Source organism: Accipiter gentilis, chromosome 3, assembly GCF_929443795.1.
Source record: "Accipiter gentilis chromosome 3, bAccGen1.1, whole genome shotgun sequence".
NCBI classification, from domain to species: Eukaryota; Metazoa; Chordata; class Aves; order Accipitriformes; family Accipitridae; genus Astur; species Astur gentilis.
Window position 1 is genome coordinate 38,442,401 of NC_064882.1, and position 26,489 is coordinate 38,468,889.

At 38.0% G+C, this 26,489-nt stretch overlaps 1 protein-coding gene across 2 annotated transcripts in view; it reads right to left on the bottom strand.

Annotated features, from left to right (window-relative positions):
* The window catches only part of HTT (huntingtin), an 87,505-nt gene extending 61,687 nt beyond the window's left edge, over window positions 1-25,818 (bottom strand). The window contains exons 1-15 of one of the 2 annotated variants that reach the window (XM_049797907.1): window positions 25,445-25,818; window positions 19,080-19,163; window positions 18,519-18,639; window positions 14,843-14,902; window positions 12,767-12,846; window positions 12,186-12,324; window positions 11,799-11,940; window positions 10,143-10,321; window positions 9,444-9,648; window positions 8,513-8,560; window positions 5,173-5,253; window positions 4,384-4,745; window positions 2,424-2,547; window positions 2,016-2,134; window positions 959-1,070 (exon numbers count right to left, since the gene is read on the bottom strand). In XM_049797907.1, coding sequence (XP_049653864.1) covers window positions 959-1,070; window positions 2,016-2,134; window positions 2,424-2,547; window positions 4,384-4,745; window positions 5,173-5,253; window positions 8,513-8,560; window positions 9,444-9,648; window positions 10,143-10,321; window positions 11,799-11,940; window positions 12,186-12,324; window positions 12,767-12,846; window positions 14,843-14,902; window positions 18,519-18,639; window positions 19,080-19,163; window positions 25,445-25,545 — 1,957 coding nt within the window. In that variant the 5' untranslated portion in view covers window positions 25,546-25,818. The remainder of the gene's footprint in view (window positions 1-958; window positions 1,071-2,015; window positions 2,135-2,423; window positions 2,548-4,383; window positions 4,746-5,172; window positions 5,254-8,512; window positions 8,561-9,443; window positions 9,649-10,142; window positions 10,322-11,798; window positions 11,941-12,185; window positions 12,325-12,766; window positions 12,847-14,842; window positions 14,903-18,518; window positions 18,640-19,079; window positions 19,164-25,444) is intronic. The other variant, XM_049797908.1, reaches the window with a different exon arrangement.
* Between the last annotated feature and the right edge of the window lie 671 nt (window positions 25,819-26,489).

Consider the following 26,489-nt stretch of genomic DNA (forward strand, 5'->3'; position numbering starts at 1 on the left):
TAGTGGCATTTTATTACTATGCTGAAAAGGTAAGTAACTCCTCTTCTGAGCCCCAACAGCCTCGTCTAACAATCACTTCCTGTCAAAAAGCTTCTCCTTGACTGTCACACATGAAAAAACACATGAAAAATGGCCACACTAACTTATGCAAATGCTAGATGATGTTAAAAGTGAAGAAAAAAGTTCAACTTGAGATTTCAGCTAGGTCTTTGAAAACCTGAGGTCAATTCTCTGGTTTACTACAGCTGAATCATTTAAAATGCCAAGTTATATTTCCCAAACACAAACGGGTACAACAGCACTTCCTCTACCTGAAGTACATTCAAAAAAATTAACATGGAATTCAAACACAACTGAGCAATAAAGCTAAAAAAAGATACTTTTAATCTTCTTTTAATTAAAACAATTTAGGCATTATAAACAAAACGAACTGTAAAAATACTAAAGACAAGTACTTGAAAGAACTACATTCTTCTGAACTTGTTTTTAGGAGTTTCCACAGAATGAACTGCAACTCAGAAAATTGTTTCCTTACTGAGGTATTGATACATGCATCGTGGACAAACTGGGCACCCAATACTGATAAAAAGAAATGCTGGTATTAGATTGTCTCCACAGCTTCATACAATCTACAAACCATCATGGCCCCATAGGTTAAGTCCCATAAGAATTTAGAAATTGTAAATGTAATTAAGTATTTGACTTATGGGTTAAGTTACCATAACACTTCTTTAGATGCTCAATTGCTCAAAACAGGATTCATTGAAAAATGGCATAGATTAAGTGTTTTCAGGATTTCTTGTACCCTAGTGTCATCATTTAAAACATGAGTGTCACAGAAACCTCCCCCCCCCCAAATCTCCAATAACACGAGATTAAAAACCAGAGTAAACTGATCACATTTCCAACTTTCTACCTTGAGACACAATGAACCAATGAAACTTAAACAGAAACTTACCACCTTTCTCCCCAGTAAGTAGAAAAGAGGCTGACAGAAGTCTAACGCAGTGCACTAAAGGTGCAGAATTTCCATCAGTATAGTGACCTATGTCTCCCTTTACCCTGGAGGGCTATTGAAGGCAAATCACAATTTTTATAAAGATAAAAATTAATCTTCAATTTAAACAAAACATTAAGCACAACAAGATTTAGAAATACTGCACATCCCCAAATGTATAAAGGTTGTAATACAAAATGTGTTTAACACATATTCAAAAAAAAAAAAGGCCTTAAAGTGTAATGCTTTTGCGAAGTTTGTATCCACTATCAGAATTGGTTTATCACAGAAACAACAATAATTTTGTAGATCTTCTGAATTGCCTACCCTTCCTGTCTGCATCTGAAGGAGTCTAATAAACCACTTTTTGTCACCAAACAATAATCTTTGAAAACTTTGTATGAGAAACAATTAATTTCTAAGTTCTTTCCAAAGAAGGCTGACAACCTTCTGTAGTTTCACGTTCAGAGTTTCCCAGTAGCCCAAGCTGATCTAACTCTGCCTGCCACAAACGAAACTCCTTTTACCCCAGCTCAGAACAAAGTCCAAAGCTAAAGTGAAAAAAACATAACAGGAAAACAGTAACCTGTGGTTAGAATGGCATGAACCTCTCTGCAGAAAGAGAGGCTCAAAGAGCAAGACATAATCACTTCTGAGGAGATCATAAGTTACCTACACAGCTAGCCTTCGCCACAAAGATATTTTGGGTAATAAAAGTATCAGTGTACCCTACTAATGCACAGACAAAAGGGGTTTGTGTTCTTAGCAGTTTGTATTCTGTTACAGTTGCTGGTGATTGCACTCAAGATATCAACACTTGTGTATTCACCTTACATTAAATGAAATGCAGGCTACAACTCAACTTTACTATTCAACCTTTTTTGACCTATAGTGAAGTACACCACATACACAGGCTATCCACATTTACCACTAATTTACATGAACATAAGTGTAAATTATTTTTTTTTTAAGCTTAGTTGTTTTAAACTTTAAACCAGACACTGTGACTACTTCTCACCTTATTTTCGTGATCACCAGGATCTGCTGCATCTTCTTTTGATGTAAATCTATCTACGCTGCTGTCAGAAGGTTGCCTACTATGGCTCATGGTTTTCAACAGGTGAGGCTGCTGAAGAGCTTTAAAAAAGGCAATTCATGAAATATCATTTCTGATGTAAATAAAAATCACTTTAATTGAACTTCATTATACAAACATGAAAAATAAATTAGCAGTGATCAAAACAAGTGATTTATTAGAAGTGTTGAAATATACTCCTTACTTTACATTTCAATCTAGTTATTTGTTTTTCATATCCATTATGTGAGTCTTCAGTCCCTTGGAAGTTAGACAGCAGATGCACTGGTAACACCCACCTTAAAGGTGTCACTAGTTCTGTGTCCCATCCCCCCCCATTTATCAACATACCAACAGAAGAATTTCTGAAAGACTCTGATGAATCATCTTGGAAAATATTTGCAGCCTCATCTTCCTCATCCTGCAGCTGCCCAATTTGCATTCCAGAATACTGTCCTTCAGCACCCTCCAAAACCTACACAGTGCAAGGACAGGACTTAAAATAACTTAGCTTAACACACAGTATTAAATCTCAAACATGCAGTGTTAGTATTCTAGAAATAATTTGAAAGCTAATATGAGCTGATAAATTAATATTAGTGTACAGCTGCGTGCAGGCTCCAAAGCAGTTCCCCTCCTCCACCAGCATTTGGTCTATCAGAGACCATAGTTATATCTGACACTCTCCCACTTGACCCACAAACTTGGATATTAACAGTAAGAAAGTTGAACACTTGGTGCTTTGCGTCTCCTGCAGCTCTCCTTGCTCCCTTATGCCAAACACAACTGTCCCTCTATCTCAGCAGTTACAAATCACAAGCAACACCTTAACTCTCACAAATTGAACTTGTCCCTTACTGTCAAACTCTCCCATAACCTCACTTGTCCTGGATACGTAAAGTCAAGCTGAGAACACACTGTGTAGGACAAAAAAAGGACAAATATGTTTAAGCTTACTTGTAATTCCTTCATTCTAAACTAGAGACTACTGAAATGTACACTTCCAGAAGAGTTTGACCCTTGATACCAATGCAATATATAGGCAGTAGGTATATGGAAAAATAACCATAAAAGACAAAAAACTAATAATGATAATAAAAGACAGTAAAAGTAAAATCATTTCATTGTAAGTTTATCAGAAGGCAAGATACTTCTTCAGTTACTCCCTGACTTTGTAAGCATCTGGAAACTGCTCACTAAAAAGCCCATGTGTGGGTAAGTGGGACAACCACTTAGTCTGTCAATTCCAAAAAAATTTTACTTGTAACTACTGCTTGTAAGCAGTATGCAAACTGACATATGCAACAGTCTGACAAGAATTTACAAGAAACACATCTTGTCAATAAATGCAACTTGTCAATAAATGCCTCCTCACTTTGGCCTCTGCCCTGCTTACATTGAATTCAGAGACAGAGCAATTACCATCACTCGTTTGGTTCCTGAATACTCAACACTTGCAGCAGTATTTGCTTATCATAATTGTAAATTTACCATTTTTTTTGTAGTGGTAAGAGACTATTAGTTTTCCAAAGCTACTATCAGCAAACGTAAGTCAAAAGTTTGATAAAGTTTGAAAAAAAGAACTTAAATTCTAAGTTGTCCCATTTCTCCATTTTCTGCTCTTGCTCCCAGTAATTGTATTTTTGCTGGTTTTATTACAACCTCACAATACACTTGCTTAAGGGAGACAAATTTCTTAATAGTGTATGCACATTTCAGGTGTTTATTAGATGAGTAACTGCTACATTAGTAAGTCATGCAGTATTTGCTCAGTATAGTAGAAATCCTTCAGATGGAATAAAAAGAAAAACAAAAAGGTTGTATTGTCAAGTGAAAAAGCACAGGCAGAAGACAATGTGAAGCATTAGGTTCCAAAAGTATTCCTCTATCATTCCAATAGACTGTTCACCCTTTAACACTTCCATTAGTCCTCCTGCACCAAAACAATTATAAATGTATCTATACAAAATGAAGATATGCTACTAAGAGAATATATTTATGTCAAGCCTTTGATACTGACATTCTTCCAGTGAGTGACAATCTGTTAATGCCTTTATATGACCTACCCAGTGAACACACTGATTACAGCTTTGTAGTTTTTAATTACTGCTTAAGTGAAAGTGTTAAAAGGAGGTCAAGCTCTCCAATAGAGGTGTGAGCTGCTGACCTTTCCATTGTTACTAGCTGAGGATGGAAAAGTAGAAGACGAGTAAGTAGATGAATCCAAGTCTGGGCCCTCCATGGAAGAGCTCTGAGATATGTCGGGCCCCTCAGTAGAAGGGGATCCCCCCTCTGCCCGTTGCACACTTACAATTTCAGAACTGTCCGAAGGGGTTACAGCAGAGTCTGGACCTTCTGTAGTAGTCTGAGAGCTATCACTAATTGGTGAGGAAGCCTGTGTACCATCATTCAAGTCCATAGTGGGATCTGACTGGACAGCACTGATCTGGCTGGAGCTTCGGCTAAGCACATCATCTTCTTCCCCTTCAGCAGATGTACTTGTCAAATCACAGCTTGTCAGGTCTACAGAGTCTGACTGCAACGTATGTTGAGAACGTGGCTGCTCAGTAATGATATCATGTCCAGTAGGATCAGCAGCTGAACTCCCTGACCCAGCTGTTGATACACCTGATGAAGAAGCTAGTTCACTGGTTATCTCACCCTTCATGGAAGCTGCAAAACAGACATTTCTGAGTCAATCAAGTGTTTAAACTTGTGTTTCACTCTTGATATGGACACCATATACTAAGCCATATATTAAACTAGGCTATGCAAAGTGTATAACTGAACAGTTAAACTATAGGTAGGGAAATAAGCATCTGTAAGATGCCATTTCATCTATACCAGTAGCTCAATATGACAGCCTATCCAGTAAAAAAATAATAATAAAAAAATACAGTCAACTTCATTAGTTAGGTATAAGTTTTATACCCAGGAGTATTTATGGTTTCAGTTTTGTTAGCATGTCTTTTGAGTGCCCATCCACCTCCTAGTCACTGTAACACATCAGTTTTATAGTTTACGTAGAGCAATAAATGAATGGATTTGTAACGTATAGTAAACACAGGTTGATTGCACTGCTAAAAGGAGAGACCGCTACCTGAAAATGATGCGGTGCTGACATCTGATCGGGTTTCAGGATCATCCTCCAAACCTTCTTCTTCACCAAGAAGTATTTTACCTGAGAAGTGATACAAGAAAAACCTTTACGGTTTTCCAAAATTATAGCCAACTTTAAATGCTGAATAGTTGAAGTCAGTTAGATGTGAAATCTATTTTTAAAAAGTTTATCCAAATAATTTTTCAAAGCTATGACAGGCAACAGATGTTAAACAGAAAGGAATGAAGAAAGTGAATATACAGTCCCTCACTATTTGATGAGGAGAGAAACAGGCAGCAGTGACAAGGAAACACACAATTAAACAATTTTATTTAACAGCATGACAATTCAGAAAACTACCTATGACCTTACTCACACTAGTTTATTTTTGTGGACTATGTTTAAGATCCCACTAATTTCATCAAGTATGTCCTATTACCAAGGCCTGGATACCTAGCATCTGGATGCCTGCCACCAACTCAGAAGGACATTAAAGCACCACAAGTAACAGAATAAATAACCTCTTCCTCCTTAAGGCTACAAAAATTATCAAAGGCTACTTGCAGTTTGGGGCTTGGAAGTCCAATGGTAACAGAATGGAAAATGCCTAGGGCAAAGAGCAGCACAGACCAAAAGCACAAGACAATATAAGTGGGACAGGGTGATGAACCATGAACAGCCATTGAGATCCAGGGACTGCTAAGGCAAAAATCTTCTGAAAAGCTTTTGCCATAGGAGAAATGAGAACCACTTATAACCCAACACAATCATCACAGAGTAATATCTGTTTAAAATAGAGGCAGTGGAAAAAGAAAAATACCTGCAGATACACACTGCCTAGGAGCCAGCCAAGGACACAACTGCACTGAAACGTCTGTAAATAGGACAAGACACAGAGTGCAGAGGGAGCTACTGAGCCCATCCTTCTGGATCTCACAAGTCACTTGCTGAGACAGAGGGATTCATGATAACTGCTTTGAGATAAGCCTGTTTTGCCATTTAGAATAAGCTTCACTGGTAGTCTAAGATTTACCATGCAAAATACCAATGTTTTGATAACTCTAGGTAAATTTGTTGGCATCCCAGTTAAGTTACCAGCATGTAAAAAAGCATTAACAGACTTCTGTATTAATTTCTCTATCACAACTGCTTTCATACATAGCAGTAACACTGTAGAATTGTCTTCCTCTGAAAAGTTTGTTTTCTGCTATTCAAACCTGCAAGCAATGCAGAAAAGTAACCATGACATTTCCATGTATGTTCTATGTAAAATAACAGTAATTGAGAACTACACAATCCTACAAAAGAATGAGTAAAATCTTAAGTGTTTCCAACAAAAAACATGAAAGATAGTATATTCTTCTCTATTCTTTCTCACATTTACATCCATTTCACTGAAACAAACCAGGATATTCTTCTGCTTTCCACAGGTGATCACCTTTAAAAGTAAGTGAAAGAGGAAGGACACTGAAAAACACTTATTAGGCATATTAGGCTTTATATGTTTAAATGTGTATATAAAATAAGCTGCAGGATACTTTTCCACTCTTTGGAAAAAAAAACCAGTTAAGATGCAGAACATAGGCTTTCATTTCAAAATGAGTTTTCAGCGTTTTTTGCAAATAATTTTCTAAAGCTGAAACATAAACAAGCCAACATAGCCCAGCTCCAGCTACTCAACACTAAAGTTGGTCTGAAGCAGGAAGACTGAAAAGACATGGAATATCCGAGTTCTTATATTAGGGTTACAGATTTCTGTAGCTCAGCCTCACTTTACACCCCTACACACAAAGGAGTATTACAGCTAGAGAGGTTTCAGCCACAGCCAACAGCAGAAGCCTACTAGTCTATATGGTAGCAGACAGACTGCAGAACGACTTCAAGTAGAAACTGGGAATAGGCTTGATTTTTCCCTCCTTTCCACAATGGAGAGGAGCAGGAAATGAACAATTCACAATTTGAAATTAAACCTGTACAAAGCACAAAATTGTGAACAGATTTCTTCAAATTCCTTTATGCCATTGTTTTAGACCACAAAATCTTCACACCATGATCTTGAAAAAGGATAAAAGCTGATGACTCATACATGTTTTCCCACTGAGTGAAAGAAAGGTTAGTGTTTTAACAAGTACTTTAATTGAATTTACACTATTATTAATACTTCAAAGTTACAGTGAAGACTACTAACAATTCAAAGTATCCAAATGATGATTTACCATTTTGCATTTAAAAGTGATACGCATTTTTATTCTGATTTGTTGCATTCTGTCTCACCTTTGGATGATGCAGCAATATCTACTTTCAGAACACCCTTTCTTTCACTCTATTGTTTCTAAACTAGAAATTATCATGGCACCCATAAGCACCATTTCATTCAGCTATAACCACTATTTCACATTTAGGTATATTCTTTAAGCATTATGAGATATGGGAGGACATATTTGGAAAAAGTGTAAACTAGTTGCTATAATGGTTCTTAAAGTTTGTATAATCTTATTTGGTTTTAAACAATTGCTCCTTGAAGTTTTTCTTTTCAGTATTGCACACCTCTCCACTTACTATGCTTGCACTGACTGCACTACACTCACACATAGTTCCACTGCAGTAGCAACATTTTGCTCACCTAAAACAGGCGATGAAACTGTTACACAGCTGTATCTAGAGTGATTCTAGACTGGTTTTAAGCAAAGTGTAAACATATAACTAGATATGAAGTACTTTCATGCACAAACTAGGAAAAGAATATTTCAGAGCAAATTGTATTATTTAAAATCCTGCTAAATTAATTACCTATTGAAGAAAAATTAAAATATACACAATAAGACACAAAATGTATAGAATTAATCATTAAGAACAGAAAAAGAAATAAAAAAAGCATCATATCAAAGCATGCAAATGTACATGTGCACTAGTGAAAGAAAAAAAAACAGGCCTAAAAAGCAGGAAGGTTAACTATTTTGAGAGTTACATTAAAGGTTAAGTATTACCATCAAAAGGAAGAATGCCCTGTTCAGAGAGATTATTTTTAGATGTGCTCTTTAAAAGTGAAAATTGCATCAATGTTCATCACCATAATTTTGCCAGCGAACTACAGCAAAAGTAAGAATTATACTGCTTTGAGTAATTTTAGAATATCTTGATTGCAATATCAGAAATCATGTCAGAATTCTTTTAAGATTTCCAGTGATTAAGCTCAGCTGATAACACAAAGGCAATTGTGAATGAAGACCAAAGTTCAGCAAGACAATGAAGGGGGGGGCAGAAAAAAAAGAAAACCAACCAACCAAAAAATAAAATCAGAAAGGAATGCAATTAAGGATTTGTTTTTGAAAATAATCACCTTTATGCTTTCTTGCAAGAACAGGGCTGCATGAAGACCCCCCTCCAGCTGCAAATCACAGAAAGTAACACATCAGGGCAAAGACAGAGCTGCTGAAATCATGAAGGAATTCTAATAGCCACAAATGGGAAGGAAAAAAAAAACAACCCAAAAACAAAAAACAAAAACCAAAGCCAGGAAGAAATAGCAAACTTGTTGCTTTTGAAGTCCAAGTTTTTTAGATCATTTGCCATCAAATGACTTTTTATTTTTCTATGCCACTTGTGCAAAGTTTGCTTTTAAAAAAATATGCTCTAAATTTCACTGTTATGATTGCTTCCAGCTAATGAATTACCTTCTAATACCAGCAATATTAGAATGATCCGTTAGTTCAATACAGAAGTCCTTACAGAAATCCAGTCAGCAATTGATTCTTTTGAAACAGGTAAGTAGCAGTTAAAAGACAATTTTAAGAACATGCACTTCACAGACAAGAACACTGATAGCTGATTTTAACAGTTATGGATAAGCTTAAGTCATGCTTTAATTTCATGCTGGTTTTGGTATTCAGAAAGGAGCTCTTGGTTAATATAAATTCTGATTAGATCAGCTTTTTATGAATCACAGTTGTCAGATGCTTGGTGAGAAGAACATTAATTTTGTAGAGAAAAAAATAAATCTGTCACCACAGTTAACTTGTTCTGTGTAACTAAAAAAACCCATCAACACTATCTGTAAAAAATACACTGGAGTTTGTCATTACTCAAAGCCTGTATACTCACTTAAATGAAGGAGGGGAAAAAACCTTTTACTGTACCTGGGGGCGGGGGGGAAGCCATGCATAACTTTATACATTTCATTTTATCCTTCATACTTTTGCCTAACACTGAGAAATACAGCTGGTGATGTATGGTCATCTCTTTTTACTTGAAGTGCCAAAAATATAGCTTACCTATAAGTTCCACTATGCTCCCACTGCGGTTCCTGCTGGCTGATTCATCTTTGGATACACTGACCTGTGCGATGCCACCTGAAGCAGTCAGAGCATGGAGAAGTTCAGGTGGTGGCGTTCTAAAGAGCTGTTGTAATAATTCTAAAGCTCCAGTCACAACATTATGGTCCTGATGCTGGGTGTAATGCAGAGTCAATTCATAAACCTAAACCCCAAAAAAGTACTGGAGTAAGTCTCTATGAAGACATAACATACTACATTTCTTCTCAAATACATTACATTTCAGTGGTACATTAAAAATGACTGACATTTGCTATATCTAATATTCACCACACTCAAGGGGAAAATGCCAATTAATTGTAGCCAATCAACTGCCTTTTTGGTAGAAGTCTGTTGTTCCTGTTTATTGTTATAGAAGGAGGAATCACATCAGAGAACACCATAAAGATTATGAAGTTCTTTAGCTCCTTTGGGAACAACTAACAAGTACTGCTGATGCATTTTTCTGGGATTTCTGGTCATTATTTATCAATAATTCCAGTCACTGGACCACCTTTCATTTACCAAGATGAACAGAAATTTGAGAAAAGAATTCAGATGTTCAACATCAAACTAGTGCTGTATCGTACTATATAGAAGATTTATTTCTTTTCCTTCCTATTAGTACTTCTCAGGGTAGGGTTATTATTCATATTTTACCTGTATAAGTTGTTCTGGTGAAGGTGAAATCTCTGTTTCTTTTCTTGTTACACCAAAACTCCCTTTCAGGCTGGTATCCTTTACTTGTTGTTGCAATAAAGGTATGAGATACCTTAGTGTAAGTAAAACACCCAGAATTAAAAGAGTAGGATGATCATCTTCTACAGGAACCAACAAGCCTGGGGGTAGAAAAGCAACCAATTCACTTATTGACAGTGGTTAGTTTCAAAACAAATGTTATTTCACATAGTCCATATAATAGCTTCTTTAAAACAAACAACCTAGCAGCAACTTAAGAATGCGTTCTAAATGTAGAAACATTTGAAAATATGCATTATATAATATTCCTGACAATGATTTAAGCAATGTGGGAGAACGGTCAGAGGACCCTGTCTTACCTTCCCTGTTCCCTACCACTTTTCACTCAATAAAAACACAGAAAATTTTTTTTCATAATACCTAGATCACTTGGTGAAAGCATCAGATTCTCTTGCACTCCTCACCTGCTTCCTCTCTCCACCTGGCAGTTTAATTAATGCCAAACATAATTCCCTCACAGACACATGCGCTACTATCCTAATGAATAACATCTACACTTCTGCCTCCTCCCTCAAGTATTGGGAACCTTGTTCCATACGCTTACCTGCTAATCACAGACTCAAACACAAAATATATTAAGAACAAACATAAGTTATGTAAAAAACCACAACCTTCTATCTGGGGTGGCAGGGGGAAAGGGAAATCAGAATTAATTAATGGCATTTCTATTTAGCACTCCTGTCTGAATTCAGTACCATTGCCAGGATTTTACAAAACACCACCTTTGAGGCAGGAAAGAACAATGTGTGCACAGTACACCATTTTCAAGTAACACAGAGTCAGGAAAGTCACTACGTGGCATTTGAATTTTTCACCCATTCTTTAAAGAAGCAAGGCTAACACAATAATGCTTTATGTATCTGTTGGGTCTTTCTTGCCTCTCCTTTTGCAATATAGTCTACACAGTAAAGAACCCTTCATCAGTAAGAAAACTGAGGCAGAAGTTTCCACTACAATCAAGACAAGCATCTCATCACGAGCTGCAAAACATCCTGAAGACCATTAAAACTTCCCAGCTGAAGAAAAACAGAAGCAATTCCTCATGCAAAGTTGTGTGCTTATGAATAAAAAAAAAATTCAATTTCTGGTCTAAGTTAGGTTTTCAACAAAGAAGCTACATAGTGGCACTTCTAAAAACAAGCTACAGGGTATGTGTGTGTTCATGACCCACAGAATAACAATCATATCCTCCACCTCAGACCTGCTGCACTAACAACCAAGCTGCTGAACAATGCCAGGCTTCACAGACTCCTGAGCAAGTTTTTCCAGAATCCCTAGACCTCCTCATTTTCCAACAGGCTACTTGCTTCCTTAGCTTTGGCTGATTCTGTTCAACATTACTGCATTAGCACTGCACCACAGAGATACAGATAGCTTTAGTCATATCTTCACCTAACTTAAGACAAAATAAAGAAGGCATTAGCAGTGTAAGCAGTAGTCTAAGTATCCTTGCTTTGCCTGAAAGCCTCTCACATGCTAAAAGTATCTTACATGGAAAGAAAAAAATTCATGTCACTTATACCTAAAGCAAATTTAATTTTTCTTCCTGAATCTTACCTAAAAGTACATTCAATAACCAGGCATAAAAATACTGCATTCTTCGCGAATGTTGACAGATGCTTACTGCTGATCCTGCTGCCGTTCGACGGATAGTAGGAGAACTGGATTTAAGATTAGCTATGAAAGCCTTCAATAAAACCTAAAAACAAAGATATCTTACTTAACTTTTTATGAGAAAGAAAAGGAGACAGAAGTGAATGAAGTAGTCAGCAAATCTATTTTTCATTCATTCAAAGCATTACTTAACGTACATCAAGCAAGGGCAACTTTCGCCTTCAGACATGCAGCTGTTAACACTGCTTTCTGTAACATCTGCTTGATAATGCTGATAGCTTACTGTGCTTAGAGATATAATAGGGAGCACTAATACTTAAAGAAAGATACCTTAATCTCATTGTCGTTTGCAAAATTGCCAAACGCTGCCATAATTTTTGGTATTGCTGCAGCTAGCGTCTCTTGTACTGATTCTTCGGGTCTCTTACTTATTCGTGTTAGACAGGGCAAAAGGTTCACTAAGTATGGCCTAAGTACGGCAAAGGAGAAAAACTAATTTGAGATCAGAACAACCATACCCATCTAAACATTTTTAATTCATACTCAAATTCTGTGGTATTACTAAATCATAAAAAAATGTACCTGTTACCTACACAGAATGTAGAAAAAAAACCAACAGCCTTCTGAATGCAGACATTAAGATACAACTAAAGAGAAGAATACACTTAAGAAAAAGTCATTGTCTTCACAAGTTTTTGCCCCCCTTCCCCCAGAGTCCTGTACAGCACAGAGCTAAAACTCTGCTAAAAGAAAACCAGCTAATCGAATAAAGCTACTTCAGAGATAATAATGTGACAGAAATTCTTCCAACTTCCCAATTACATATTTAAAACTTGAGAACAGTAGCATTTTGTTAACATCTGTATTTTGTTAAATGTTCTTTATAAAGTTCATTACTAGGATGTGTTTACCTGCACTTTTGAGGCCGAACAAGATGGGCAAGTTCAGCAAACCTCCAGAGTGCAGCACGTAGACTTCTGGAAGCACCATTCTAGACAGAGTATGCAATTGTTACATTTCATCAAGCAAAATAATTTCCTAAAAAATACCTATAATAAACAACAGTATACAGTTTTATACCATTTTACGTAAACAGATAAAAATGTAAGGTGTCTGGAAGCCATAAATTTCCTTCAGCCAAAAGGAAGTCATGTCAGCTCCATGACTGCCTTCGTTTTTCTGTCTGGTATTAGAAATTTTCCAAGTGACCCAAAATGAATAATAAGGAACGCCAAGAAAGAGAAGGAAATGTCTGAGATCTCCACTCTGCTGAAATCAGCTTAAAATACCACAGAGAAAGGCATCAACCAACAAAGAAACACTGATGATATGAGAGTCTAAAAAAAAAAAAATCACTGGAACACTTGCAGAGAATAAATGCAGCATAAACTTGACAGCAGTGGAGATATGCAAATAAATAATGTTCAGCTCCTGAGCATACCAAAGAAAAAATCCACATATTGATCTGTATCACTTCATACTGGCTTGCATCCTGAAGTTTAGTATCTATTTGTCTGTGTTGACACCTTCAGTTGTGCACCTGACTTGACCCAGAACGCATTTAGACCTAGTGTCTAAGGATATAGTAAACCTCCTCAGTATCGTTGGAAATATAGAAAACTATGGAAGTCAATAGATGTCTAGCAGAAATTGTATACCTAATGTAGTTTGAACCTAACCAAATGCTTTTTAAATCAAGTCCCTCTGAAGACAGAGTTGAGATGTTTAGAAATTGTCATTTCTTTCTTATTTTCTTTAGCTAGTATATCAAAGGCTCATGGTCTTGTTAGCATGACAAGTAAAAAAAACTTGCATCTGAATTACAAAATGTGCATTTTTCAGGTTCAGAGCCAAACAACATATTCTGGCATGGCTCCTAAAGTGATCCAACTGACGCACAAACAAAATTCAGTGTGCTGGGTGTTTCCATTATGCCTGCTGCCTCTCTCTTGCCTCTGCCATGAATCTCAGAGCAACTATTCAAGAAGAACATACCACCTGAACAACAAAATATTTCCTCCTTCACCTGGTCATAATGTGAAGAAACTTCAGAGCAGTTTTTGTTTATGTTGGCTGTTTTTTGTTAATTAGCTAGATGTCCATTTCTATACCCCCAAAAATTTTGCATGATATTAAGGTACAACAATACAGTAAGATGTTCATACAGAGCCTACAAGTAGTCCATATCTGACAGAAGAAAAGCTATCCACATTGCTTTTGTTATTTATTTTCTAGAGTTCTATCATTCCCAAGGAAACAGAACAAATAGCAACAGCATTACTGTCTGACAAATAACACCTATATTTTCTCTCTATACAAGCCTTGCTATATGTTTATAGATGCAAGAGACATGATTTCAGTGATACTGTCCTGAAAACAGCATTTTTCTTTCATAATCATGTACTTCAAAAAGGCTATTACTAAAATTCTTCCCGTGGACAGAACTAAATTGGGACTTTTGGTACGAAAAGAGACACTTCAGTATTTTTACTTATGCTTCTTACAGAAGCATCACATCAGACAGCCACAAAGTAGTTAAAACTTTTATTGGGTCACTTCAGGTCTTGATCAAATGATTCCTCCAATACTTATGCCAAATTAAGAATGTCACTGTCCTCCACCTACTTTTCACCACCCTTTTGCTCGAAGTTATTCTTTCCAGCTCAGTCACTGTAGCAAACATCATGAATATGCCTCATTCGTTTGGGTGCAGAGTCGCTAAGGGTAACTTAGACTGCTGTTCACACCAAATGCTCACACATTTTCTGCCAGATAAGCTTTCAGGAGTGGTTAAATCCGAACAGTGGGGCCAATAGTGAGGAACTGGGTAGAATAATACATTAAACAGTCACAAATACTTCCAAAGTGAAGCTTTGACCTTCATCTTGAAAAGACATACACTATTTATTTACACTAATGCCACATTCCAATATACTACAACACTTACTAAATACCATATTTCAAAAGGATGTGAAAGAAAAACTCACCTTTTTAATCTCTTTATACAGTTCTAATTGTAACCTAGGAAGATTGGAATCCATCAAAGCCTGCAATAAAATGCATTGAGAACATACTGTGTCAGAGGGGAGGCACTTGACAGGAACAATGTTACACGTGCAATAAAACCACTTCAAAAAAGGCACAGAACTATCTAACTGCCCCTATATATTTGATGTATAACCAGGAAAGTGCTAAATAGTGAAGAGACACCCCTTTATCTTTCACACAAACACAAAACAGAAACACAGACAAATTCCACAAACTCTAACAGTTATTTGCAGTTAATATTGACTGCTTTACCCATTCTACCTAAAAAAGGCCAGATGGGATCAGACTACAAGCAGAGCCAACCTAACATGCTTCCTGGCAATTGCCAGGAATAGATACTCATGAATAGAATATTAGAACACAAAAATAGTATTCAGAAGCAGTGAGAGGTATTCCCCACCATCAAGCGGCCTCCTACTATTTCTCAAACTGAGGTCGTATTTTTCCCACACCTTTAACAGCCCTTGAAAACTCCTTCTTTCATGAATCAGTCTATTTTCTGCATCCATTTATTACCACAAGGTGTTCTGGACACCAGAAGTATCGCATCCCAGGATCTAATCAAGCATACTGCGACAGAGCATATATTGTAGTCTGAACCTGCAGTCTGGCTAAGAACTAGGGTACATGTAAGTAAGCACCGAGAAGCAGTAATTTTCTATTCACCTCAACTCAATCATCTCCCTCCATCTTTAAAATAGCAGCAGAAAAAAATATTAAAATAGTTCCACTATATATAATCTCTTCCTACAGAATATTTTGTACACATACGATTACCCTTTCTCTTCCTTTTTTTTTTTCCCCTAGTGCATACCACTATTTATGAACATTTCCACCAGCACTTCCTCAGATGAAATGAGAGCTTCATACAGTGTGCAAGTGTCTGCATTGTGGATTTATACAGTGCTAAAACGTTTATTATTTCATTCTTTATTCCTTGACCAATAATTCAATAATTTTTGATTTTCTATCTGCCTACTTGACCACCAACCACTAAGCTCACATCTTCACAGGATTACTCACAATGACTACAAAAATCTTACATGGCACATGCTGATATAGAGGCCACAACTGCTTAAGGATGGTCAGTGAAGCGTCTGTGGCTCCTCCAGAGCACGAATCCCCTACCCTAAAATTGTATGCCCCAAATCTTCATTCTCCCCAATTACACCAGTCATTATAATAAAATAGTATTACCTTCTCCTGAAAAAATCTTGTCTGGCTTGTATCTTTATATTGTCATAAGCACCTCAACTATTAACTGCAGGTGCCTAGATGAGGGTAGCTAGGGATAAATCTCACTTCACAAAATTTCGTTTTTATGGGAAGTTCATTGTCCCTGTATATAAGGTTATCAAGCAACACAAAAAGGCACCAGCCACTATGTGGCTTCACAGGTAAGTTGTCCTTAAAACACACTCAACTGGAACAACTCTTTTTACTAGTGTATACCTGTATTTTTAGCAGGCTAGAATCTAAAAAGTCATCCCAATCAGAAAAAAAATCATAAGCATAGTCAACTCTAAATTACTACAAATAATAAATCCCAATTACTGGGACCAACTGTACTCCAATCTGTGTGAACAGTCCCACCACTATCATTAGCACAGAGAACACTACAACATCGTACATCAGCTTCAGAAACAAGACAACTTCAGTAACACCTTACCCACAGAAACCTGGTAACTCCCAACTTGGTATTTTTTTCTTTTAAATAAAGGTTATCACCAAAGCTATTTAAACTTTGAGCCATTTATGCTGTCTGTGAGGTTCTGACAGGTAAGTGTAGCGATACTTAAAGATGAACTACAGTGTTTAGATAAACTTATTTGCTGTTTCAACTTACAGCCTTTTCTACACAGAGGCGTTAGCATTTTAATTATACTAATGAGCATAAACTCCAGATAGACACACAGTTACACAGCTAATGCTTACATCTATATTCTTATATTGAAAGACAGAAAACATAAAGCATCTTTCTAGCAACAGAGTTAGTCTCTAAAATGCCTGAGGTACTAGAAAAGCTGAACGTTGACTAATATGCAAGCTTAGGGGCCTGACACCTCCATTACACTCACCACGAGCATCACTGCTACTTGCACAACCAAAAATAAAACTGTACATCTTTTTGTCTCTGCATTTATACATGAGAGAGCATCTACCTAAAGACTAAGTTGCTTCCACACAGCATAAAATATAGAAACAAAATATAAACTATGACCAGCTTCGATAACAGTCTGATACTTCCATGTGGTTGGAATATCACAACTATTTCACAGCTGTGACCAGCTGGCAAGCTTAATGACTGATAGAAGACTCCATCATTTAAAACTACTTTAATCTTTAAAACAAAACAAACTACCATACAAAAATAAAGTTTTTCAAGTTATCTTGACACATGCCAGAAGGCAACAATATTAAATAGATTGGTGAATTAAAGAGGTCAATTTTATACCAAGCCTACAGAAGAGTTTGGTGGAAAGAAGTAAGTTTTCATTCTTTAGAACTGTTTCAGAGTATCATTTAAAGCAAATTAAGTTACACAATGGTATATGCATTTTGTAGAGTCCTAAACTCCTGCAAACAAAAACATTTAAATTGGAATGAACAGAGCAAAGTGCTACAGGGAAAACCAAAAACAATGCAAAAAGATGCACTTCCTCATTCCTTATCATTATGGAATACACTACATAATCAGTAAGCTTTCTCCATACAACTTTCAGCCATAAGCAGAACCCCCAAAACTTAACTCATTCGGATACCAAATAGAACTTACCTGAGAGAAATCCCTACAGAAGTAGGGATGTTTTGTTTGCTTGCTTCTACACACCCCTTCACAGTAAAGAAAATTTGCATATTTCTAAAGCAATTAAACTGTGCATCAACTAGATTATGTAGGTACATTACATTGACTTAAAGGCCAAGTATTTCAGAAAACAGGAAAGAAACAAGAATGGGCAGGTGAAGGTAAACCTGTGCTGAAAGCAGCAGCTCATGGCAATTACTCAAAAGGTTCATTTTAATATACTTTGAATCAAGATTTAGACCTTGCCTGACCTCATATGAATGCCTACCTGCTGTTCTCCAACAAGCCCTTCTTTCTGGATCACAGCAGGGTAATAATCTCCAGAACACCATCTTTATCCTAATTATTGCCTAAAAGCTCTTCCTCCAAGTCTCAGCAAATCACACTACCTGAATTACAGCATACTACTAGTTTGGAATGAAAAACCACTGTGTCTTTCAGTCAGCTTCTTAATAATATTTTTACCTTTCCTCATGTTAAGTATCTTTATGTTTACAGAACAATAATAGAGTGAGTATTCCTCCCACACAAGATGATTTTAGAAAAGCCCATGTTCTTGTTTGAAGACAACAAAGTTAACGAATGACTGAAGAAAAGAATAGATTAGAATGATGAATGACAGAAGACATGAAAAGAAGGCATAAAAAGCTCTCCTAAGAGCATATACAGTAAAGAAGCTTACTTAACCTCTTACATGAGATATTATCAACAATAAGAAAAGCAACTAAAAGAACATCAGTGTGAATTCATACAGGATACTGCATCAAGAGGAGGTAAAATCTGGTAGAACAGTACATGAAAGTTCTTACTTTAATAACTTTATTAAGGCATTCATCAGCAACCATCCGGACATCAGATTCTGCATCCTCACTGCAGAGGAGAAAGAGTTCCATAGCAATCCCCAGCAGCTTCTGAAATTCTGGAGAATTTCTAAATAAAAAAAATTAGAAAATTACAATGTGCACTACAAAAAGCAAACACCAATGCTATTTTTGAGGGGGTTTCCTAGTCTAACTACACATATATTACACCCAGTTACACAATAGGAGAAGACATTCAGTGGATTAAAGCACTTCATTAGGAGTTGGGAGATCATTTCCCTGCTCCTTCCTACATAATCTGGCAAGGTATTTGACCTCAGTGCCTCAGTTTCTCTGTCTGAGTTAGAAAGTTAGTGCCTACTCTACCAACGCTTAAACAAAATTACTTCTCAGATCTCGCGTTGTTAAAAAAAATAAAAAAATTATGCCACTTCAGTTTTAAACAGAAATTGAGCATTTGAAATCAGCAAATATCAGGAAGCCTCCAAATAACCAACACTCCAAAGTAGCTATTCATATTAATGCAATAAATTAAAGACATTGTCTTACCTTAAAGACTGAGCAACTATGTTTTCACATATTGTTAGGCAATGATTCACTCGATCTTTCTTGGTAGTTGAAAGTTCTTTCTTTCTAAAAGAAGAACACAATGATAATGAGTCTGAGATAAAACTTCAAAAGTGAGCAATGACCATCTAAACACTCTTGCTAGAGTAGCATCTAATGATTATACAAGAAAAAGATGCACTCTTCTGGTCATTATATAAACAGCTGTATACCAACTACCTGTAGTACCAGGACTTCATACACTAACTGCTGCTGAGAGCATGCAGGCACATGAGCAAAGGGAAGGTTACAAACTTAGAAGGAATATCATATTAATTCCATAACTTTCACTGAGAAAGTATCTGGGGAAAAAACCTGCCAAATGAAGAGGACTGAAAGGAAAGGAAGGAAAAATTGGAGCAGACCTAGACAAAGCTGAAATACAGAAACTGACAAAAAGAAAACGTTTGGGGAAAATAAGCCATGAGAACAAGTCTTGCAGACCTAAAAATACCACTTTTAAAAAGACCTTCCTCACACATAATATGGTCTCAGCCTTTTTTTGTCTGGCAAGTTCTATTAAACCGATCATTTTGTATCTGAACTGGAAAGGACGCTGAGGCAATCCTATCATATGCCACATTCCTCCAGATGGTTTCATAATTATAAAAACAGCAAAGTTCTAGGCATAGTCTACACCCATCAAGAATAATGTCCCTATAGTAACACTTGGTATAGTCTAAGAAAGGCCAAACTTAGTCAACTGGCAGCAGGTAAGTGTAAAACAAAGAGAATAAAATTCACAGAAACAAAGAATGCATACCTACAAGCAAGGCAGAGCGCAATATGAAAAGCTTGTACTTCACAAAATTTGTTTAACATTCACTTCAACGTGACATAAGCTCCTATAACCATTTATGGCTGAGTCTATAACAGAAGCTTCTTCCCTGTTCCTCCCCCAAAGAAACTGAAAAAAAAGAGAGATACTCACAACTATGACTGCATACAATTAAGTAAAATCTCAGTGTCTCCTACTCTTTACTGACGCAGAAACACTTCTAGGAAAGCAGAAGTGCAGGAAACTGCACACCCAAAGGTGGCTCTCCTGGGTCTGTTTCACAACAAGGAGGTACCTGCTCCACTCACATTCACAGAGAATCTTCCCTTTTGTTTTCCAAGTGAAAATTAATCATCTCTATTTTTAACATTTAATTTTCTGTCTTAGCAAAAAGCAGCAAAACCATCAAATAGCAAAACAACGCTTCTGAACTAGAAGTTGGAAAATGATGTGAACAGCCTTGAGATACATTAATATAGTTAACACAACATTAAGGACCAACAGCAAGTAGCCAATAAGAACATTAAATTAAGCTAAGTCAAAATACATTGTTAGACAAAAATTTTGAAGAACTAAGCTGTAATATTTAAGAGCTTTAGCTCAAATAACAGTACAGTTTTTTGAAAAAGTCATTCTTTGTGAGGACACCTATCCTTTTAATTCCATCAGGTTGGAATTCAGGGGTTGAGAAGTGTTTGCTTCTAAGATTTCATTTTTTCTCCCAAGGATCCTCTCATCTTACTCCTGAAATACTTTCTCTTTCTAAAAGTTTAAGGAATAGTTCTGAACAAAGCCATTTTTTCTGTTATAATTTGGCTGTATTTTGTTTAGGTAAGCTTCAGCATTCCTTAAAGAGGGTCTCTTCTATGGCTTGTGTTCTTAAGCAACTGGCAGAATGAGTAGACAATCTGACTTTGATCAAGATATAAAGTGTCTCTCCCTGTATCTTGAAAAAGCATCACAGAGTCTTTCACAGCACTTTCAGATCACCTCTAACCTAACAGCAAATACTTCCAAAAATGTCCAACTGATTTTACACCTTAAGTACTATTGATGTGAACAGGCATCTAAGAAACTTTTATGATAATTTTACCTAGCATTGCCCACGTCTCTCATGAGCACCATTTTCAGTACACGTTCAACCCAAGAATAGAACAGGCACATCTGAACTTGCCCATAAGCCCACCATTTCCGATACAAAACATATTAAAGATATTGAATGAGACTGCTTTCAGAATAAAGTTCTTTATTATCCACACATAATATAGCCCTGAGCAAGGCAGGCAGTAGTGTTAAATACTACTCAGAATAGTACAGATCAACCTCTTCGGCAGATTTCTCTAAACAGAAAGCTCACCTAACACTGAATCCACCACCTCATTTAAAAAGGCCTGACTAGAGAAAATTTTACATGAAAACTTAGAAGGAAGGCATATAGGTAACAAGCTACCATTTAAACTGAAATAACAGAAACTAGAGGTGAAGACTAATTATCAGTTACTATCCAAAGGGAAAGATGAACAAACATTCAACCAAGTTTGCTGTACTGAATCTTTTACCTGCCATTTGGTTATTCAACTTCTAAAAAAATCAGCCTTTTAAGAAATGAAAGAAAAGGTGGAAGACAAACGCTTAATGTACATCATGTGCACATACATTTTCTGTGCCTACAGAAGGAAAAGGATAACAGAACAGTTTCTAGAGACAGAACACATGACCTCTTTATTAAAAAAAACAAACCCCAAATCAAAGAAGTATTATGAAGTCCTCAGGCAAACTGCTGATGAGCATACCTAAAGGGAGAACAGAAGCATCACACATTTCTTAGAAGAGAGCTTAAGGAGCAAGCCCTAAGGGTAAGGTCATTTCAGTTTGATGAGTAACAGAAGGCAGGAGATATTGGAAGTAGCAGTTATCTACAGGAAAGCTTCATCTCACATGCAGAGGAGTTGAATCTTCTGCATACTTCTACAGACAATCTCTAGCCAAAAAGATTAATAAACAGTGTAAAACCAGCAAGCCCAGGTAATTCTGCACTCTGAGCATGAAGCTGGCTACAAAGAGATGCAGGTCAATGATGATAATTTTTTAGGCCTTGAATTAAGGATATGTAAAAAGAGTACAGAAGCTCTAAAGCTGAACCAGCATTAAGAAAAAAGGCCAAGGCAAACAGCGTGACATTAATCTTGAGAAAAGTAATGGGAAACTCAAAAAAGATTCTATTAACGACAAACAGAAATGTGAATGGATCAAGATACAAACTAAGCCCAAATATGGCAGACACTTCAAACAATGTATAGTAACACAGACAATGATGGATAGTCAAATTAACTAGAACAGGTCTAAAACACACCGTCAAAATGGTAACTTCAAAAAACCATCTAGGAACCACCACTGAGAAGCAGGGCAATATGTATTATCCATGCAGTTCACATGGTCCTCAGTTAAGCAAAAAATTCATGATACCTCTACATACAGCACTGATGAACGAACCTACAATCACAGCTTCAGTCAAACATTAAAAAAACCAGAAGAATTCACGAGCATAGAAAAATGCATATCGCTGGACAACACTTTGGCTCGTGCAACACCTTGTGCTGTTAAATAACACAATTAAAGGTAAGAAAAAAAATCAAAATAGGTCACAATTAAAAAACAATTACAATAATTAACTATTAGAACAAGTTGACAAGAGAAAAGGTGAAGAATCTACCTTTGGATTAATCAAATCAAAGCTAAGTACTTTTCCAGAATAAACATTAGCAAGTCATTCTCTCAGCTTACTGATAGAGGTAAAAATGAATAAAACATAAAATATAGAATGTGTGAGAGCCCATCTGCTTTTTAGTTTCACTGTTTAAACTCTGAAATTCTTACATCATACTAATCAAATTTTGTTAGTGGGAGCTTTGTCATCCAAAACAAAACAACCCAACTCCAACCAAAATTTAAGGGTCTAAAAAGCTAAAAATAGATATGGAAAAAAATAAGGTGCCTCAGCAGAAGTGTATAGAAGCAATATGACAACAGAGAGCTCAACCTAAGTCTTCATAGAACAAAAAAACCAGCAAGAAATAGATAAGAGAGGGGGCCAGAAACTGATGTCTGACTAATGTAACGCATAATAAAAGCAGAACACATTATTATTGCTGATTAAAATCTCTTAAAACAGAAAAAGCTCTTACCTTCTTGGTAAAAGCTTGAATTAAGTTAATATTCTAATAAAAAAAAGTAAAGCCAGGAAGTCAGTTTTATCAAGAGTTCAGAAGTCATTGTCTTAAAATAAACTGAAGAAAAACTTCAATACATGTTGTGTAAACAATTAAGTCTTCTCTACCCCAATCTCTGTGATCTGAAAACATTTCATAGCAGGAGACAGACAGTACTTAGCAGGACTCATTCACTAACCAGATGTGGAATGGTCAGTTTCTATGAAAAATATTTAAAAGGCCATTTTTGCCTACTCCAACAGGAAAGATTTTTTTTAATTATTATTTTTAATCATGTAGAGGTAACATTGTACTGTTGTAAAATTAAGGTAGCTTATTTGGGGAGGAAAAAAAAAAGTACAGGTGGGTTGTTTTACTGTAGCAACAAAGCCTAACAAAAAAAATGTCTAACACCACCTGTAACAATGAGATTATAACTTGAGGAACAACAGCTTCTCACTCATCTAATTTAGGTAACAGGACAACTTTGATCTAATGGACAATGCCAAATAAATATCTAATGAAACAAAGAGCAAATCAGTAGCATTTATGCTATGACATTCACCAATTAATTTATTCTTTTATTACCCATAGATAAGCTCCCATCCTTTCATAACAATAAACAGATAGAACAATAGGAATTTACCACATAGAACTACAAAATATTTAAGCGCTATTTGTACAGAACCACAGCGAAGATGAACACCTCTACCCAAACACAAGGAAAACACAGAGGGAATTTTCCTTTCCAGTCCATTACAAAAACAAACAAATGCAGACAGTATTGCAAATTACATTTGAGATATCAGCTGGTATTTCACTAGAAGTTTGGGAAACTTCAGCAAAGACTGTCACAATATCCTTTCACAGGCTTTTATGAGGCTTAATGCTGTTACTGAATTTGTAGAGCTCCTGGGGGCATACAATATCATCAGCTTTCTGAAAACATATAGCCTATTTTTAAACACAAAGCAAAGTCAACAAGGACAACTACAATCCTAATTTTATCATGTTTTGAGTAGAGTATGCCTAAATTCACACCCCCAAACCAAGCATAACATCCCTCAGCAAGCATCACAAATAATTTTCAGAACTTCCTCTTGAAATACCATGACCTATCTCGTCAGTAACTTTTTAGAGATTTTTTCTTTCAACTACATATAGGAAAGATTGGAATTAGATGGCCACCTATCCTCCTTGTCACACAGAGTACTAGCACAAAAAATGCAAGTAACAGAGCAATTAGTCCCTGCAGACCAGTAAGGCATCTAAAAACAATTAGCTCACAAAGAAGATGATTTTTTTCATCTACTATCCCCCAAAAGTATGAAAATGCATTGAGATTGTTTGAGACAACACTCTCCAATCAGTATCAACCATGATAGGTTAGTTGGCATCCATATCAGAAAGTACTGTAGGAGCAGGTGGCCAAGAGCCCAGCTCCAGTGCTTAGTATCCTCTGCCAAAACACTACGAAACTGCCAATTTAGAAGTTACCTGCTCCTCAACCCTTCTGCTTCTGCTGTCTCCCCAACAGCTGGAGAAAAAGCAACAGCGTGACTCATGTATTTATCCTGTAAAAATCTTCATGTCTTTTCACCTGCTCAATAGAAGTTATTTTTAGAGGATGCAAATGTAAGGGGCAGCACTGTGGTACTGAACAGCTCCTTGTCCTTGTCCTCCAGTAATGCCTCCCCATGGGAAACCTGAATATCTCATGGACGTAATGCATTTGTCCCTAACGTTTAAGAAAGCAAAAAGGTATCAGGAATATTTAAACTAATTCCTCCCAGGTCTCTGCACAGCAAGTCACAGCACAAGCATTTAAGTGAAGTTTGCCATAAACAGACATCCACACCACCTCCCCCCAGATGCATCAGAGCTCAGATTGCAGCTCTACAAGGCTTAGTGCTTTAAGTTACACTTAGGGGCTTTTGCCTTTTTTCCAGCAGCATATTAGCTGAAACTAAGGTTCTTCTTCCTAGAACCAGCCTGTGAAACCCATGTAGCATTCTTGTACGTCCCGTTCATGACCCATACTGCTACATTTTCGAGTGTGCTTGCCCAGAAAGTTACTCCTGGCTTAAACTTAAATAGCGAGCAGGCAGCACTCCCAGACACGTCCGCAGGAAGACCCCCCCGCCAAGGACAGGGAAGCACCCCGGGACCAACTCCTCCGGGGACTGCCAGCTGCCCCCTCAGGCTGTCAGCAGCGCCCGAACGGCAGCGGCTCGGCGGGGCGGCCTCCCTCCGGGGGCCAGGGGAGGGTGTCGCCGAAGCGTTTCGGGAGCCCTCCCAGTCCCCGGGTGCGGGTCACTCACGGTCTCTGGAGCGGCTCCTCGGGGATGGCAGCCGGACCCTGCTGCTGCTGGAAGGAGCGCAACGACTCGAAGGCCTTCATCAGCTTCTCCATGGTGGCCATGGCCGCTCCGCCCGCGCCGGCGGCACCGACCCGCCGCTCCGACCCGCCCTCTCACAGGCGCCCGGCGGCGCCCGCCTTCCTCCTGGCGGGCCCGACTCTCGCCCGACTCTCCTCCTCCCGGACTCGCTCTCTCCCGCTCGCCCGGCAAGCTCAGGCCAGCCGAGGAGGCGCCGCCGCCAGCTCACGCCGCGCCGCCCGTCACTGCCGCAATGAATGAGGGAGACGCCGCAGGGGGCCGCGAGCACTCCCCAGCTGCCCCGCCGCCATCTTGAATCCGTCCCATCAGTCCCCACGCTGCTGCCCCGCCCCCGCCCCCTTTCCCGGGCTGCTCCGCCCACCCCGGAGCAAGGTCCCAGCCCTGGCCTCGGCCGCGCCGGGCGCGCATGCGCAGACCGCAGCGCCCGGCCCGGTGTCACGCGCACCCTTACGTACGTACACACACAGGCACGCGGGCTAGGTATGGGGCGGGGCAGCAGGGGGAGCCACAATCTGTCCAATCAGAAAGAGGGCTCCGCCCCTTCCCGAATATGGATCAGGCAGACGGCAGCGCGTGAGGAAGACCCAGCGCCCTTGCTCCCCGGGCGGCTGAGCAGGGAGGGGGCGCTGGGTCCTAGAGCCCGCCGGGCCGGCAGTACGCGTGACAGGTAGCCCCCACGGCTCGCCCACTCCCAGTTCCAGCAAGCCCCCTTAGCACACAGGTGGTTGCCAAAGGCGCTGCCGGCATCGGGCCTTTATTTGAGGCTGCGTGTAAAGAGGGAACACTTACAGGAACAGGACATTGAAACCTTGGCTACGCACCCGTTAGCCTTTCAGTGCTCCTCCCGTGCGTCTGGGCTTGCGTTATCAGAGAATAGGTTTTGCACTCTTAAAGCACATATTAAATATACAGTATACGATATTTAAATTGGTGATGCTATTACTCACCACTTCATTAAAAACAACCA